At 50.9% G+C, this 16,341-nt stretch overlaps 1 protein-coding gene and 1 long non-coding RNA gene across 2 annotated transcripts in view; both read right to left on the reverse strand.

Moving 5' to 3' along the window:
* The window catches only part of GRTP1 (growth hormone regulated TBC protein 1), a 32,071-nt gene extending 22,590 nt beyond the window's left edge, over positions 1–9,481 (reverse strand). Inside the window, exons 1-3 of the mRNA XM_059685177.1 lie at positions 9,313–9,481; positions 8,748–8,899; positions 824–982 (exon numbers count right to left, since the gene is read on the reverse strand). Of these exons, the coding sequence (XP_059541160.1) occupies positions 824–982; positions 8,748–8,899; positions 9,313–9,359 (358 nt within the window). The 5' untranslated portion in view covers positions 9,360–9,481. The remainder of the gene's footprint in view (positions 1–823; positions 983–8,747; positions 8,900–9,312) is intronic.
* On the reverse strand, positions 4,293–6,500 carry LOC132226424 (uncharacterized). The gene is made up of 3 exons (XR_009451053.1): positions 6,380–6,500; positions 5,896–6,149; positions 4,293–4,641 (listed from the first exon to the last, which is right to left on the reverse strand). It is a non-coding gene; the product is annotated as an uncharacterized LOC132226424 (long non-coding RNA).
* Positions 9,482–16,341: the final 6,860 nt, after the last annotated feature.

Raw genomic sequence — 16,341 nt, forward strand, 5'->3', positions numbered from 1 at the left:
CAGCCCTGGCTTGGTCCGGAAGGTTGTCCGGTCTAATTAGCATATTACGCTTTTATTATTATAGAAGATGAGGAAAGTGGAAGAAAAAGAGATCCGAGGCCAAGAATGCCAGCATCCCTATACAACTATTAAGAGTTTGACACAAAGAAAGAAAACTCTGGTGTGTGGCTTTAAGAGACATGTGTAGCTGTACCTGTAAGTCCCACATGCTCCTGGCAGGCACAAATCCCTTACAGCATTACCTACTGTATTATGACTGCTGCTCAGCGCCCTTCTCATTCTCCTGGAGGGCTTCTTCATGGAAGAAGTCTGGTCTCTCCACGGTCATTTTCCTCACTAGCTAGCTAGGTGCTCAAATATTTGCTGAATAAATTAAAGACATTGTTCTCACCTGGCCAGTGTGGCACAGTGGTTGAGTGTCAGTCTATGAACCAGGAGGTCACGGTTCAATTCCTGGTCAGGGCATATGCCCAGGTTTCAGGCTCAATCCCCAGTGTGGGGCATGCAGGAGGCAGCCGATCAATAATGATTCTCTCTTACCATTGATGTTTCTATCTCTCTCTCCCTCTCCCCTCCTCTCTGAAATCATATATAAAAAGACATCGTTTTCCCTTCATGAGCACTTAAGTTTTGATTTTCCTTTAAGAAAAATATAATTTCAAATTGAAATCGGTTGGTGCATCTTTAACCATGTTTGTTTCTTTGTCAACGTCATGACTTGTCATGACTTCGAAGATGGAGTACAAACCCAATTTGGGGATAATTCCCGCTCCTCCTCCTCCCGCCTGGGCACCACGCACCCAGGGAGGGATGCCATGCTCACCTGTCCTGATGGCCTCCTCCAGGCTGTTGTTCCTCTCTCCCTGGAGAAGCTGGTGGTAATAGCCAGGGTTCCTCTCCATCTGGGCCTGGGCTCCACTCACCCCCATCCACACGCGGGCCCTGTGCTCCAGTGGAACACCTTTCCGGATATAGCGCTTCACTGAAACCGAGAGAAGGGACAGTTTTAGAAGGGCAGACAGACATGTCCCAAGGTCAGGACCTCATAGAGGGCCCTTTGAGCAAATGGCACTAATTTCAGTGCCTTTAGCTCACCTTAAATCAAACATTCAAAAGCTGCTAAACTTCATACATCACCCCTGAAACTGGTACATACACTCATTACAGGTTCCTGCTCTCTCTCCCAAACTGAGCACAACCAAGTGGGAGGCTGCAATAACCCTATACTTCTTCTTCACTCTCCAGACAGGGGCCTCAGAGGCCACCCACTGGTCCTCCCTCGCCTCTTGCCACACAAACTGTGCCAGACTCCACAGATGTAAAGACAGGTTAGCCGCAGGCCCAGCCTCGATCCCCTGCTCGGGGCAACTCGGACCAGAAATAGTCACTGTGACCCAGGCACTGCACAGGGGAGGAAAACTGGAGGGACAGAGCCACCCCAAGTGAAGGGATAGGAAGCAGGAAGAGACCCCCCGCTGGTCCTGGGAGCTACAAGCAGAGCCTTGAGGGCTGGGGGGTCAGCTGTGGGCAGGGACAGACGCTGAGGCCCTAGTGCACCAGGCTCAGATGCACTGTCCTTGCCTGGAGGTGATGGGGACCGAGGTCACATGGATGTTCTGGAAAGTCCGCTGGGGGCAGAGACCAGTGAGAGGGCAAACTGAAAACAGGAGACAGCAGGTCTCCGAGCCGTGAGCTTGTGTGCAGCACCTGGCTGGGAGCGACCGGCTGCAGCTGCAGATGCCCTGGTCTTGTTTTGCAGCTAATCTCTATAAATTGAGAACTACAGCATTTGGGAGGAATACTTTTATTGAAAATAAATATGTGAAAAGGTAATCAGTAGTTTTCTAATGACCATAGAAACATATAGGAAAATAAGTGACCTCAATAATGAATATTCAACGCCCAGCCGGTGTGGCTCAGTGGTTGAGCATCAAACAGTGAACCAGGAGGTCACAGTTCGATTCCTGGTCAGGGCACAGGCCTGTGTTGCAGGCTTGATCTCCAGTGGGGGGAGTGCAGGAGGCAGCCAATCAATGATTCTCTCTCATCATTGCTGTTTCTATCTCTCTCTCCCTCTCCCTTCCTCTCTGAAATCAATAAAAATATACTGTTTTAAAAAAGAAAAGGACAAAATTAGAAACAGACCCACATAAATAGAATCAACTGCTTTTTGACAAAGTTGCAAAGGAACTTCAATGCAGATATAGAATAGTCTTTCCAACAACAAATGTCCAAAATAAAAAATACCAAAATATTAAGTGCTGGCAGGAATGTGACACAGCAGGAAATCTCATTCATTGATGGTAGAAAAGCAAAATTGTACAGCCACTTTGGAGAGACAGTTTGAAATTTCTTACAAATTAAACATACAGTTACCATATGACCCAGGATTCTCAATCCTAGGTATTTCCCCCAAGAGAAATGAAAGCTTAACTTCACATAAAACACTGTAGGTGAATATTTATAACTAGAGGCCCAGTGCATGAAAGTCGTGCACTTGTGTCCCTCAGCCCGGCCTGTGCCCTCTCACAGTCCGGGAGCCCTAGGAGGATGTCCAACTGACAGTGTAGGTGGGCCTAAGCTGGCAGTTGGACATCCTTAGCGCTGGTACAGAGGCGGGGAAGGCTCCTGCCACCGCTGCTATGCTCACCAGCTGTGAGCCTGGCTTCTGGCTGAACGGCGCTCCCCCTGTGGGAGCACACTGACCACCAGGGGGAAGCTCAAATCTTGAGCGTCTGCCCCCTGGTGGTCAGTGCATGTTATAGTGACTGGTGGACTGGTTGACTTTCTGCCCCCTGGTGGTCAGTGCACGTTATAGTGACTGGTGGACTGGTTGACTTTCTGCCCCCTGGTGGTCAGTGCACATCATAGCGAGCGGTTGTGCAGCCTTAGCATATTATTAGCATATTAACTTTGATTGGTTGAATGGACAACCAGAGGACCGGACCCTTAGCAAATTAGGCTTTTATTATATAGGATGTTGGCCTCACACATCCTAAATGTCCTTTGACTGATGAACAGATAAAAAAATAAATTGTAGCCGAAGCCGGTTTGGCTCAGTGGATAGAGCGTCGGCCTGCGGACTGAAGGGTCCCAGGTTCGATTCCGGTCAAGGGCATGTACCTGGGTTGCGGGCACATCCCCAGTGGGGGATGTGCAGAAGGCAGCTGATCGATGTTTCTCTCTCATCGATGTTTCTAACTCTCTATCTCTCTCCCTTCCTCTCTGTAAAAAATCAATAAAATATATATTTTTTAAAAAAATAAAAAATAAAAAAAAATAAATAAATTGTAGCCCTAGCCAGTTTGGCTCAGCGGATAGAGAGTCAGCCTGCGGACTGAAGAGTCCCAGGTTTGATTCCAGACAAGGGCATGTACCTTGGTTGTGGGCACATCCCCAGTAGGGGGTATGCAGGAGGCAACTGATCGATGTTTCTCTCTCATCGATGTTTCTAACTCTCTATCTCTCTCCCTTCCTCTCTGTAAAAAATCAATAAAATATATTTTTTTAAAAATTGTAGCACACCATACAGTGAAATATTCCTCAACAATAAAAAATGAACTATTGATACACCCAAGATAATGGATGCATCTCAAACACATTATGTTAACTGAAAGAAGCTAGACTCCAAAGGCTACAAGGTGTATGATCCCACTTATGGCACATTTTCTGATGGCTGAAGAGATCAGCAGTTGTCCTGGTGGGGAAGGGGTGGGCGGGGACTGCCCACAAACAGGCAGCAGAAGGCGATTCTGAAGGTGATGGACTACTTTGACTCTTGCTTGGGCTGAGGTTATGTGACTCTATGGGTTTGTCCGAATTCATAGAACTATACACCAATAAGAGTGAATTTCACTACAAATTCTAAAAAGTAATTTAAGAAAGGGGTCCATGGGGGGAGATGACATATGTAATACTTTCAACAATAAAGATTTAAATAGCAAAAAAGAAAAGTAATTAAAAAAGGGAAAGTACAAAATGGCTAAACCCCACTATGGAGTTAGACACTGGCTCTACTGTGACTTCCTAGCCTCAAACCTGGAGCAGGTCTCAGTTTTCTCATCTATAAAATATAAATAAAGCACTCAGTCTAGTAGCTGAAATACAGTCGGAGATCACGTTGGAGAACACATGTCTTTGTTACTTTTGGATGTTTGCTATCTGAATTTACAATGTTTCTTCAGGAAAGAATGAAAATAGTTTACTTGCCCTCAGAGACTAACACTTTCCCAGGGCAGGGCTCACCCACAGGTCATCGCTGACATTTGCAGAAGAATAAAATAGAAAGGAAAAACAGTGGGAAAATTTTTTATTAAAAAAAGAAGCCGGACACCAGAGAATTAACCTCCAACTGTCTGCCCCAACAAAGTTAAGCAAACCTCCAGTTTGGGGTATTTGTCTTTGAAAATATGTTTTTGTAAATTATTTCTAATTTACATGGTGCCGATCTCCTGGGAAGGAGATCTAGAAGAAGCACGCAGCTAGGAGGCTTTTCCCCTTGTGGAGTCCCTTCACATCAAGATGGGACGTGAACAGGAGTAAGGACAGGAGCTAGGTCAAGCCAGGGCTAAGCTTGTTGAACTTGGCTTCAAGGTTGTGGGAGGAAGAGTAAGCTGTCTTAAGGGTCCTAGTGGATATTTGCTGTAGACAAAGAAAAAAAAATATTCATCATATCCACCAGTAGCATAGTCAAGCAGCACACTAGTAGTTACCTGAACATGGCTGAATGTCAAGGTTTATAGATACTTGTGTTACTGGAGACTTTAAGATAGGCAATGCAAATGAAAATCCTCCCCCAAAGAGAAAAAACAAAGCAGAACAACAACAACAACAAAAGCAAGATAAGGTGAGAAGAACAGGATAAAGGGAGATTTCAGGGTGTGCTTGCTGATATGCAAAGATGAGGTTCCAAGACGGAGTTCCTTGGTCACTGCAGGACCAAAATCCCTTACATGTCATCTCTTCCTCGAGATGTCTCGTACCTGACTACACAGCAGTCAGCCTAGGATGCATGGCCGGAAAAAACTGGATTCCCAATTCTGGAACAACTTGTCCAGCTGTGTTTATCCCTGACAGCCCATGCTCTAACTGCTTCCTTGTCACACCCGGAAACTACACCAAGCTCCAGTGGCAACACCCTGGATCACAGGCCCCTGTGAGGTCACACCACACGCTCTCCCTGAATTAATCTGTGTCACTTCCTGGAACGACATCAGGCCATGAGACACTCCAGTTCACCTTGACACTGAATCCCATTCCCTAGGGCTGCCGTGGGCAAACTACGGCCCGTTTGAAATGAATAAAACTAAAAAAAAAAAAAAAGACCGTACCCTTTTATGTAATGATGTTTACTTTGAATTTATATTAGTTCACACAAACACTCCATCCATGCTTTTGTTCCGGCCCTCCGGTCCAGTTTAAGAACCCACTGTGGCCCTCGAGTCAAAAAGTTTGCCCGCCCCTGCCCTAGGGCCTAGGCTGACGGCTCGTCAGGAATCAAACATATTTATTCCTAAACCTGTTAGCTTTCTGTAAAGATGCTTGTCACCATAATCACACAGTTTAACTGACATTACATAAATCTTAGAAGTATTAAAGCAAGCAAGCAAGAATTATTTCAGTAAAAACCAAGCTAAATTTTTAGAGAGTTGCAAGAGACAGCTACCCAACGCAAAAGCAAAACAGAATCTTAGAATCAGATTTAAGACAACTGCAGGATGGGGAAAAGACTAAACATCTGGGAGGAGTCTGTATTCAGATTGCTTTTATTCCTGCTCTACGTGAAAAACACACCAAAAAACAACAACAAACAAACAAACAAAAAAAAACCCCAATACTGGAAAATAGAGACAATGAATTGAGAGTGTGATACAAAATTTAAATTAGTGGACCCACCTATTCAAAGGAAAGGAGATGATAGGACAGAATTGAATGACAAACATCCACTTGCTGTGACGCTCTGCTTTAACTGGCCTCTGGGTCAGTAGTCCAGAGTCAGCCATGTTGGACAGGAGGCCTTCTTCTGCACTAAAAGCAACTGCAGCCCCATGGTGTGGCTGCTGCATTTACACACATGTGTGCATGCACACGCTCATGTGTGTGCACACCTTCCCGGGGGAGATGAAAGGACAGTCACCATGATCAGTCACCTTTATTTATTTATTTATTTTTTAAATATATTTTATTGATTTTTTACAGAGAGGAAGGGAGAGAGATAGAGAGTTAGAAACATCGATCAGCTGCCTCCTGCACACTTCCCACTGGGGATGTGCCCGCAACCCAGGTACATGCCCTTGACCGGAATCGAACCCGGGACCCCTCAGTCCGCAGGCCGACGCTCTATCCGCTGAGCCAAACCGGTTTCGGCATGATCAGTCACCTTTATAGGAGAATGGAGCCTGGGGCAGGAGAGAAACTTGGTATCACTTTACATCTTTTAGTATGGTTAGGACATTTTACCATGCTATAAATTATGTTTACTTTTGAATACTTGTATGTAACTTTTTAAAACAAAAAAACTAGTCAACTTTTAAAAATAAATTGAAAGGAAAAATTAAAGGCAGCCCTGGCCAGTGTGGCTCAGTGGTAGAGCTTCGGCCTTCTCATCTAAGGGTTGCGGGTTTGATTCCCAGTCAAGGGTCAAGGGCCTGTTCGAAGGTTGCAGGTTTGTTCCCTAGTCAGGGTGCATTCAAGAGGCAACCAATGGATGTGCCTCTCACCTCTCCCTCTCTCTCTCTCTCTCTCCCTCTCTCTCTCACTCTCGTTCTCCTCATCCTCCCTTCCATTCTCTGTAAAATCAATGGGAAAAATATCCTCGGTTGAGGATTTTTAAAAAAATCAAAGGCAGTTGTGCTGCTGGAAACACATTAACACACGAGGCCCATGCAGGGATGGACATATGTTTCATGTAGGATGGTACATGGTACATTGGAAAATATTAGCTTTCTGTAAAGCAACAAAGGACCAACTTTAAGGTCCCTTCCAGCTGGTTTTATGAAATGATAGTTTCCCCGAGTTTTTGGTTTTTTTTAATCCTCACCTGAGGACATGCTTAGAGAGAGGAGGGAGGGAGAGAGTGAGAGAGCCATGGATGTGAGAGAGAAACAGAAATCGGTTGCCTTCCATATGTGTCCCAACCAGAGATCGAACCCGAAACTCAGGTATGACTAGAAATCAAACCAGCAACCTTTTAGAGTGCAGGATGATGCTAAAAAAAAATGAGCCATTCTGGCTGGGCTAGCTGAGTTTTTACTAAGCACCCCTATCAGTAATAGCCTGGAGGAGGGAGGGCTGTCCAGTGTCTAGGGATAGCCCCTGACCCCTGCCCTACAGGGCAGCATGTTCCCAGACCCACCTGCTTACACCCCGCCCTCTGTCAACTCCACAAATACTTCCCAGGCGCCTACTGTGTGCTGGGATCACTTTGGGCCCTATGCACTAACTGCTTTAAAAGCAAAAATTGATCTCTCCATCCCCTTGCTCATAATTCCTTTTACAGTTGGCTTCTGTCTGCCAGGTCCAGGTGATGTGTGGCTACATGGGGCCCCGTGCAGGGTCCCCTGGCTCCATCTCTGGCCCTTTCTACACACACCTCTAATATTCTAGTCACACAGTTCTGTCCCTTGCCTCTGACCCCGTCTTCAGCCTTAATTGTCACCAATGTCCTATTTCAGGAAACCCGTACACATCTCTCTGCACCATTTATCTGACTTCTCTTAACTCCTACCAAGGGGCACACTCCTACCAACGCCCTTCCACCTGCCCAGCAGTTACCACCTAAACCAGTGGTTCTCAACCTTCCTAATGCCGCGACCCTTTAATACAGTTCCTCATGTTGTGGTGATCCCCAACCATAAAATTATTTTCGTTGCTACTTCATAACTGTAATGTTGCTACTGTTATGAATCGTAATGTAAATATCTGATATGCAGGATGTATTTTCAGGGGTCGCGATCCACAGGTTGAGAACCGCTGAAACACTTCATTCATTCATTCAAACACTGAAGCAATTACCTTGACCAATCCCTGCCAGCAGAGAGGGATCTTGGAGTCCAGCAGGCGAGACAAATGATAAAATAAATCAGCTCTGCACTGCATGAGACAGCGAGGAGAAAATAAGCAGAAAGGGGTGAAGAGTGTGTGGCTGTGTGGTGTGATGGGGGAGTGCCATTCCAGACAGGAGCTCCGCAAGGCCTCATGGAAGTGGCATTCCAGTCAGCCCCTGAAAAAGATGGGAGGGGCTGGGGACGAACCCCAAGGAGAGGCAGGTGCTAGCCTGGGGTGTGCTGGAGGAAGGGAGAGGAGGCCTGAGGGAGGGGGCCCCAGGCCTAGAGAGAGAAGGGAGGGGGCTGGGGCAGAACAGGTGAGGAGGGGTCCAGTAGGGGACGCAGGGAGGGCTTGGTCACAGGCATGGACAAGCAGAGAGCCCTGGCCAATCTCATTTTGAGAAGCAGGGAACCAACTTTCTTCTGGAAAGCAAGCAGGCCCATCTTCTGGAAAGAATACCCCTGTACCTCAAAGGTGCAAGTTCTAGCTGAATTCAAAGCTTGGAGCCTCAACTTGGGCCTACGTAGGACACACACCTGCCTGCCATTTCCCAATCTCCGGATCCCTAGGAAAGATGCCAGACTCAAGGCAGCCTCCCTGGATTAGGGGTGCCTGAGGAATCCTGAACCCCTCTTCCCCCGAGCATTTGTCAGCCAGTGACCTGGTGGTTGAGTGCATGGTGGACCAAGTTCCAAACTCACCTCTCATGCTTTTCTGGACACTACCGCTTCCCTTTAGAAGTTTAGACCATTTTATTGCTCTTCTAGTGAGTACCACCAGATAGGTGGAAAAGAATTCTTCATAAGCCGCATAATCAAAATCCTCAGGCCTTTCAAACCCATACGCATCGATCCTGCAATACAAAGAGACTCCCTGTAGCCCCAGATCAAGCTCCCCACGCACGTGCGACCAGCGGCACAGACCGCCCGCCCTGCCAGGGTCCCGTCCCGGGGTCCTCGTCCACGCCCCGCCCGCGGGTCCTCGCGTGGAGGGGCGGGGCCGTCAGGAGCCGTGACCACCCGCGGGGGGCGGGGTGTGGGGGGCGCGCCCTGGGCCCACCCGCGGTGCAGAAGGGGGTCTCGGGCAGAGAGCGGCAAGAATGCGCCCCGGCCGAGGGAGGTGCAAGGGCCAGCACCCCCACCGCCTACCGTCCCACTCCTCGCACCCCCAAATCCCGCGACGTCCCACTCCCGCATCTCCAGATCCCGCGCCACCACCCTCGCACCCCCAGGCTGGGCGAGGGGCGTCCCGGGCCTGAGCGCCCACCTGGGGACGCGGTCCCGCGCCGCCTGCTCGCGCTCCGAGAGCTCCATGCGGAGGAGGCGGGTGGCTGCCCGGAGCCGCCCAGACCTCGGCGGGTGGGGGTGCCCAGTCCGCCTCCCGGGACTCGGGCAGCCAGAGTCCTTCCACCGCCGCGGGCGCAGGGAGGCGGTGCGGGGGGCCGGCGGCAGGGGGCGGTGCTAGGAGTGGGGGAGGGGCGGTGCGGGGGGCGGGGCCAGGGGAGGGGTGAAGAGAGGGGTGGTGGTGCTGCAAAGAGGGGGAGTGGGAGGGGGAGGGCAGAGATAGTGCGGGGGTGGGGGTGCGATGAGCGGCGTGGGAATAAGGCGGGGGCCGGGGAAATGGAGGGGAGGGGCGGGGGGGGCCCTGAGCGAGGGGGAGAGGGCGGGCGCCGGGTTGCACCTGCTCCCCGGCCCCTGCGGAGGGCGGAGGGCGGAGGGCGGAGTCGGAGGCCCTGGAGCCCGGAGCCTGGCAAGGGGTAGCCCTGCCCACAACTCCCTCCCGGCCTCAAGGGAGAGGGCGCTGGGAGCTAGGGAATGGGGACCGGGTGCAGGGTGGGGACGGGGTGGAAACGGGGGTGGGGGTAGACCGGGGAACGGGGTGGGGTGCAGGGGCTTGAAGGGGGCTCAGCGGGAACCGGATGAGGAGACCCGAGGGGCGGGATGGGGGGGCGCTGGGCAGGACGGGGACTCAGGGCGGGATGGTGGACAGGCGGGAGCCTCCGGCTAAGGGATGGGGGAACCAGGGGGTGGAACCGGGGCCGACTGGCAGCGCGTCCGCCCAGCCTCCAGGCCTCTTAGACCCTGAGTAAAGGCTGGAGAAAACCATCCAGGTTGGATTCCTCCGAGATTCCTTCAAGCCTGAGTGCGCAGCAGTTCCAAAGGCCAGAGTTCTGACTTGTGATACCTTTTTTATTTGCTTTATGCAGAAAAAGCAAGTCTCCTCTCTCTCTCTCTCTCTCTCTCTCTCTCTCTCTCTCTCTCTCTCTCTCTCTCTCTCTCCTGCAGCCTACAATTCAGACCTGAGAACCTGCCCTGTTCCTTCCTGCCTTCCCTTCTCCACCCAACCCCAACTGCAGTGAGCCGGGCCTAGGAAAATGGCAGCTGCCAGGAGCCACGGTGTCGGACTGGCTGGCCTTGGCTACTACAACCCAGCAGTTGGAGGGATGTGCCGCCCTGTAGGGTTGCCATCTGGGGTGACCTGGAGTTAACAGCTCAGGCATCTGCACCGCTCCCCAAACTGCAGCCGGCAGCTGTGGGGGCTGCCGCCTCCCCAGTGCTGTGTCCAGAATCCTGGGAGCATGAGTCAACGCCCAGTGCTCTCGGAAAACGAACAGCCATCTGATCACGCAGCTTCTTCTGCCTCTCACTTCTGAAGGAAAGCACCACCCAACAAAAACAGTCTCTCAGCCACTCCTCCCTGGAGAGCCAGGGCTGCCCTGCTTTTGAATTGCATCTCCCTTGGTCCGGCTCACCATGCGCTGAGATGGCAGAATTATGGCATGCAAACTAGGCCTGCACTGCTTTCCCTAGCTGGGGAGGGGGGGGGGGGGCGGGGGGGGATGGGGGTCCCCAAAATGTGCCTGAACTGTGTGTTTGGAACTTTGCGTCGGAAATGTGGTGAGATAAAAGGAAATTTAAGATGCTTTACGATTTAAGGTACTTTTGTAGCCTTAGTCCTCCACATCCCCAAGGTTTTTTTTGTTTGTTTGTTTGTTGTTGTTGTTGTTTTTTTTTAATAAATAGTGGTCTCAGGACAGTAAGCAATCAGGCAAATCAGGAAGACAGCTCTTCTGCCAATGTTCGGTGACCACCTTCCTGTGCCCAGGAACCCGCTCGCCATGGCCAGCCCACCTTTGAGGGAAAGCCTCCCTGGGACTCCAGATGCTCTTTCTCCAGAAAAGCCCCCATAAGCCACTGCTGTGTGCGGGAGAAATAATACCGCCAGCTTTCCACTGCCGGGGCTTCTGCGAGCCAGCCTGGGAGCTTAACGTTGGTTGTTCAGGGGTGTTGCGTCTGAGGGCTCAACAGGAGCCTGGGAAGTAATTCGGGGCCCCCTCTAAATCGGGGACGCCAGTCTGCCCATTGTTAAGCCTCTCCAAACCCTGCAGGACTAGAGGAAAGTCAGTGCTTGGGTAAGCATAACCCAAGTGCCGGTTCTGCCAACCTTCCCAGTGTGCTGGTTCTGGGAAAATTCTTCAGGCTTTCAGCTCCGTTCACAGCATTTTGCTTTTGAAAGACAAAGCGTTGCTTCTTTCAAAGACCCCTTATCCACGCTCTGACCTCCTTGGCACATTGCCAGCAATGGTCCTTTCTTCTGCAGGCTCAAGCCCACAGATAGGGTGACTTATTCTTACACAATTGTGGGGGGATCCCGTCGGCCCACACCACTTCACCTCTGCTGGGCCTTACAAAACAGAACAGGCACACAGCGACCTCCCCCTGATCCCCATCCTGTAGTTTTTGCCCTGTTCCCTTCCTTGTCGGTCTGCCACAGGTCCACAGGAATGACTGACCCCCTCTCCACTCCGACCTCCCTCTGGGCCCAAACCCCATTTCCTACTTCCTGTTGCAGTTTCTGTGAGAATATCTGACACTTCTCTTGCACTCAGCATCGTGTGCCCCCAAACCATTCAGCTTCCAGCCCTGTTGGCACAGCTCTGCTCTTCCCATCCCTCCTGGCAGTCCTGGTGGACACTTCTTACTTCCTCAAGGCCCCTCTTTTCTGTAACTCCTGCCCTTCTCCAGATGGGCCTCAGGGTCCCAGCCTCACTCCCCTCCTACCCACTTCTTCACAACCGCATTGGAGAGCAGCCTTGGTCCCGTGGCTCCAATGCCCCGACAGGAAGCACAGACCACGGGGTACATGCCTTAACCTTGAGTGTGATGGCAGTGCCCCAGATCAAGTGTATTTTGGAGCCAGATAAAACTAGAGTGTGAACTTTCTATGTTGGGAATAAGTTAGATAGGAGCGGGGCTGCCCTCCAGGAAGAGTGGAAGGAAAGATAGAAAGGCCCAGGGCCCAGGGCAGGCAAGGACGGTCAGCAGCCAGAGGGCGATGTAGCTAGAAGGGCCTCCGGGAGGTCTGAGGGCTGCTGGAACCCCACCAGCGTGCCCCGACTCCCCTTGCACAGCTCCCCAAGCTCCCCTGTGTCCTTGGTGCACCTCCACCACCTCCCCATGCCCAGTGCTCTGAGTGTCCTGGGCACCTTCCTGGCCACCTCCCTTTCCTCAAAGCAGGCAGCTGTGATAATCCGTGATGGATAGATCACGTCGGAGTAAGGAAACCACACTGTGTGCACACCCCAGGAGGGTGCGTGCAGCCGGCGCAGAGGCGGCCAGCCCACGCCCGGTCTCCCCAGAGCATCCCTTCCTGGTGCTCCGGGGAAAGCTGTGTGAGGAGCCCGCTTTGCAGCACTAAACCTTCTGGACACCAGGGGGGCTGGTCAGTCCGGGTATGAGAATTCCTGCACAGGGGGCCCAGGTCCTCTGGGGAGGCGGCACTGAGAGGGGCATGTGCCAAAGCTCTGGAGTCACCACCCAGCGGATGTCCCTCTTCCTGCAGGAATGCCTGTCCTCATTACTTGATTAAAAGAGCTGCTAGGAGTGCCCCTTCCTCCAAGACTAACAGACATCTAGGGGACAGCCATAGACCTGTGGGTGGTGGAGGGACAAAGGTAACATCTGAACTTGCTGACCCATTGCAGATCCCTGCAGCAGCCCACTGGACACCGAGTGCTTCCCAACGTGTGGCAAAGGGTGCCCAGCGCCGCGCTGGGTCTCCTTGTGATGCCCTCAGACCTGAAGCCAGCAGAGCTTTTGCACATGCTGTGGGGTTGCAGGAGTCACAGGTGCCAGGGAAGGGTGTCTTACCCAAAGTACAGCTGTGCTGCTCAGACGCCCACCTGGGGACTCAGTGAGATGTGGATCCTGATTCAGCGGGGCAGGGTGGGGGTGGGGTAGTCTGAGACCCTGCATTTCTCACAGGCTCCCACATCTGGTCCATGAGCCATAGTCTGTTCAACAAAGGGCTGGATGGGGAGAGCATTATAGATGAAAAGAAGCTTAAGAGAGGGGAGGCCCTTGGAACTGATCCTCTTGCCTTGAGATCCAGCCTTGACTTTGGCCCCCATCCAGCTGGCTGTGCACTTCAGCTCCCTGGTCTGGGGCAGGGCCAGCACGCAGCCTTAGAGGCCTATTTTGACTCTGGGGATTAATGTGCACAAATGTACGCCTCCCACTCAGAAAGTCTGAATGGGTTCAGAACTGGCCTCTTCAAGATGCACTATTTTGGTAGGTGAATTGTTTTGAGCTGAAGGCAATTGAGACCCTGCAGGATCTTGAGAAACTTTCACCTCTCCCTTCAAGAATTTAAATTAGGGGCTTTGCCCATAATACGAGTTATGATCAGTCCTGGCCAGGTAGCTGAATTGGTTAGAGCATTGTCTGATAGGTCACATATAGGAAGCAACCAATGAATGCATAAATAAGTGGAACAACAAATCAACCTTTCTCTCTCTCTCTCTCTCTCTCTCTCTCTCTCTCTCTCTCTCAAATCAAACAATCAATTAAAAAAAGAGTTATTGCCGAACCGGTTTGGCTCAGTGGATAGAGCATCGGCCTGCGGACTGAAGGGTCCCGGGTTCGATTCCGGTCAAGGGCATGTACCTTGGTTGCGGGCACATCCCCAGTAGGGGGCGTGCAGGAGGCAGCTGATCGATCTCTCTCATCGATGTTTCTAACTCTCTATCCCTCTCCCTTCTTCTCTGTAAAAAATCAATAAAATATATTTTAAAAAAAAAAGAGTTATTGTTACAGGTGAGATGACAAGACTTTGGTTCTTGTCTTCTTGAAGCAAAAATTTTCATCAAGAAACAACGTGCAGCAAAGCAAGCAATAATTTATTGGCTGAAGCAAAAACACTCTCAGGACAGTGCAACAAAAAGGGCATAGAAGAAGCAAAAGGAGAGCCTAGGCTGGGCTGCTTTGGCTCACTGAGAAGAGGGCCTTGGAGACAGGCTCAGGGGGTTAGCCCAGGATCAGCTGCCCCTGCCCATTGCTCCCCTGGTTGCAAGTCTCCTGCAGTCCCTTGGAGGGAAGAAGTGGGGAAGGGAATGGCGTGGGCTGCTCCCCTGGGGGAGAGCTGGCTCAGGGTCCTTCATCCTGAGCGTACTTATCTCTCTCTTGCAGGTGGAAATCTTAGAGGAGGTTTCCTGGGAGGCTCTCAATAGAAGATGCATCAGCTCTCCAGGTGCGTTCTTTCAGGGTCCTGGTCTCACTGATTAGTTGGAGCCAGGCCACAGGGTTATTAGTCAATGCAGCTCTCCTGAGGCAGCCATGGCATCACTTGTCTGGTTTTGCTGGTTTTCTGGGCCTGGAGTTGAAATACAACTGAGGCCTACCTAGATGTTATCTTTAGGGAGGAAAGGTCATGTGGTCTAAACTGTGTGACCATGACCATCGATATGCTAGGGGAGGAAAGATTAGCCTGGGGTGAGGTCTTGCTTTCCCAGTTTTGCCCCTTGCTGGGCACCTGCCTCGGTGAGGCGAGTTTCTGTCCCTGGGCCATCATCCTCACTCTGTTCAAGTCTTCTCACTGCCCAGAACATTATCCCCAGAAGTAACTTTATATGACCTATCTATAGGGCAGGGCAAACTGCTAATTACTGAGTATCTACTCTTCTTATCGTCCTGCCAATCTCCTTCTTCCCCTATAAAGCCCCAGGGAATATTATCCCACCCGTAGCTCAGAATGTCACACATACCTCATTTCTCTTCCTGCCTTTGAACTCCTCGTGGATGTGGGGTTCCCACATGCATGTGTGTAATTAAGTTGGGTCATATTCCCTTGTGAACCTGTCTCATGCTATTTAATTATTAGCCCAAAGAACCTTGAGGTAGAGAAAAGTGTCTTCCTCCCGCACAGGCCTTATTAGGCCACCTGCTCCTGCCCTTCCCAGAAAGCAAACAGAAACACATGCAGATGTTATGAGTAAAGGATTGAGAACTGGGTTGGGGGACATAAAAAATGACCAATGTAGGGAGACTATGAGGTTTCCAGTGACCACCCAAATGCCCACATCTTCACGTGGGAGCTGAGCAGGGCGCCTGCCTTGAGCAAGCGCAGGAGGCTTTGCTCGGAGGACAAATTTCCCTTCTGTCCCTCCTGCCCCTTTCCTTACTCTCTGGGTGAGGTCCAGGCCAGGACAACTGGGTGAAATAATTGTGCTGGGACCTCCGGCAACAACCAGGACGGCCCCAGAAACACCAGGCCACAGGGTCACCCTCCGTGGGCCCTTTTCTTTGGGAAAGCCGCCCTCTTCGAGACTGCAGAAGAACTGGGGTCCCGGAGATTGTGCAGGTTCAGGTCTCAGCTCCTCCGGCTGCGTCATGTCACCTCGTGCACGTAAGGAACTTGGTGATGTCTGGTGCATGGAACATGCTCAGTGGATGCTTGGCACTTTGTTGCTCCTGTTACGCATCCTCCCAAACTCAGGCGCTTGCTCAGGTGCGTTTTTGTCTGGGAGAAGATTCCTGGCTCCGAAGGCCCCCCCTTATACCCCGCGTGCCCTGCAGGAAATCACCTTAGAGTCTTCCCTGAAGACCTTTAAAGAAGAAAAACAGGTTTAGGCAGATGGCAGGTCCAAAGTCTTCTTGCTCTCTGCTATGCCCGGGTAGTTTACAGCTGTGGGGAGAACTGTGCAAACCAGAGGCATGGTTATAAAGCAAGGAGATGGGTTTTGCGTATAGTTTATAAACCAGACGCTTGCAGTTGGTTTTGGCTCCCTCGTGCTTTCAATACAGATTCGAATGTAAGGTATTTTGTAGGCTCTGAGCATTACAGGAAGCTTACCATTAGGTTCCCGAGACAATTTTATGAGTGCTACTCATAAGCAAGATTTATTTCTATAAGGTAAAATGAACACTTTTTTTGTTTGTTTGTTAATCCTCACCCAAGAATATTTTCCCGTTGATTTTTAGAGAGAGCAGAAGGGAGGGGGAGAGACACAGAGAGAGA

Source organism: Myotis daubentonii, chromosome 2 (genome assembly GCF_963259705.1).
Source record: "Myotis daubentonii chromosome 2, mMyoDau2.1, whole genome shotgun sequence".
NCBI lineage: Eukaryota > Metazoa > Chordata > Mammalia > Chiroptera > Vespertilionidae > Myotis > Myotis daubentonii.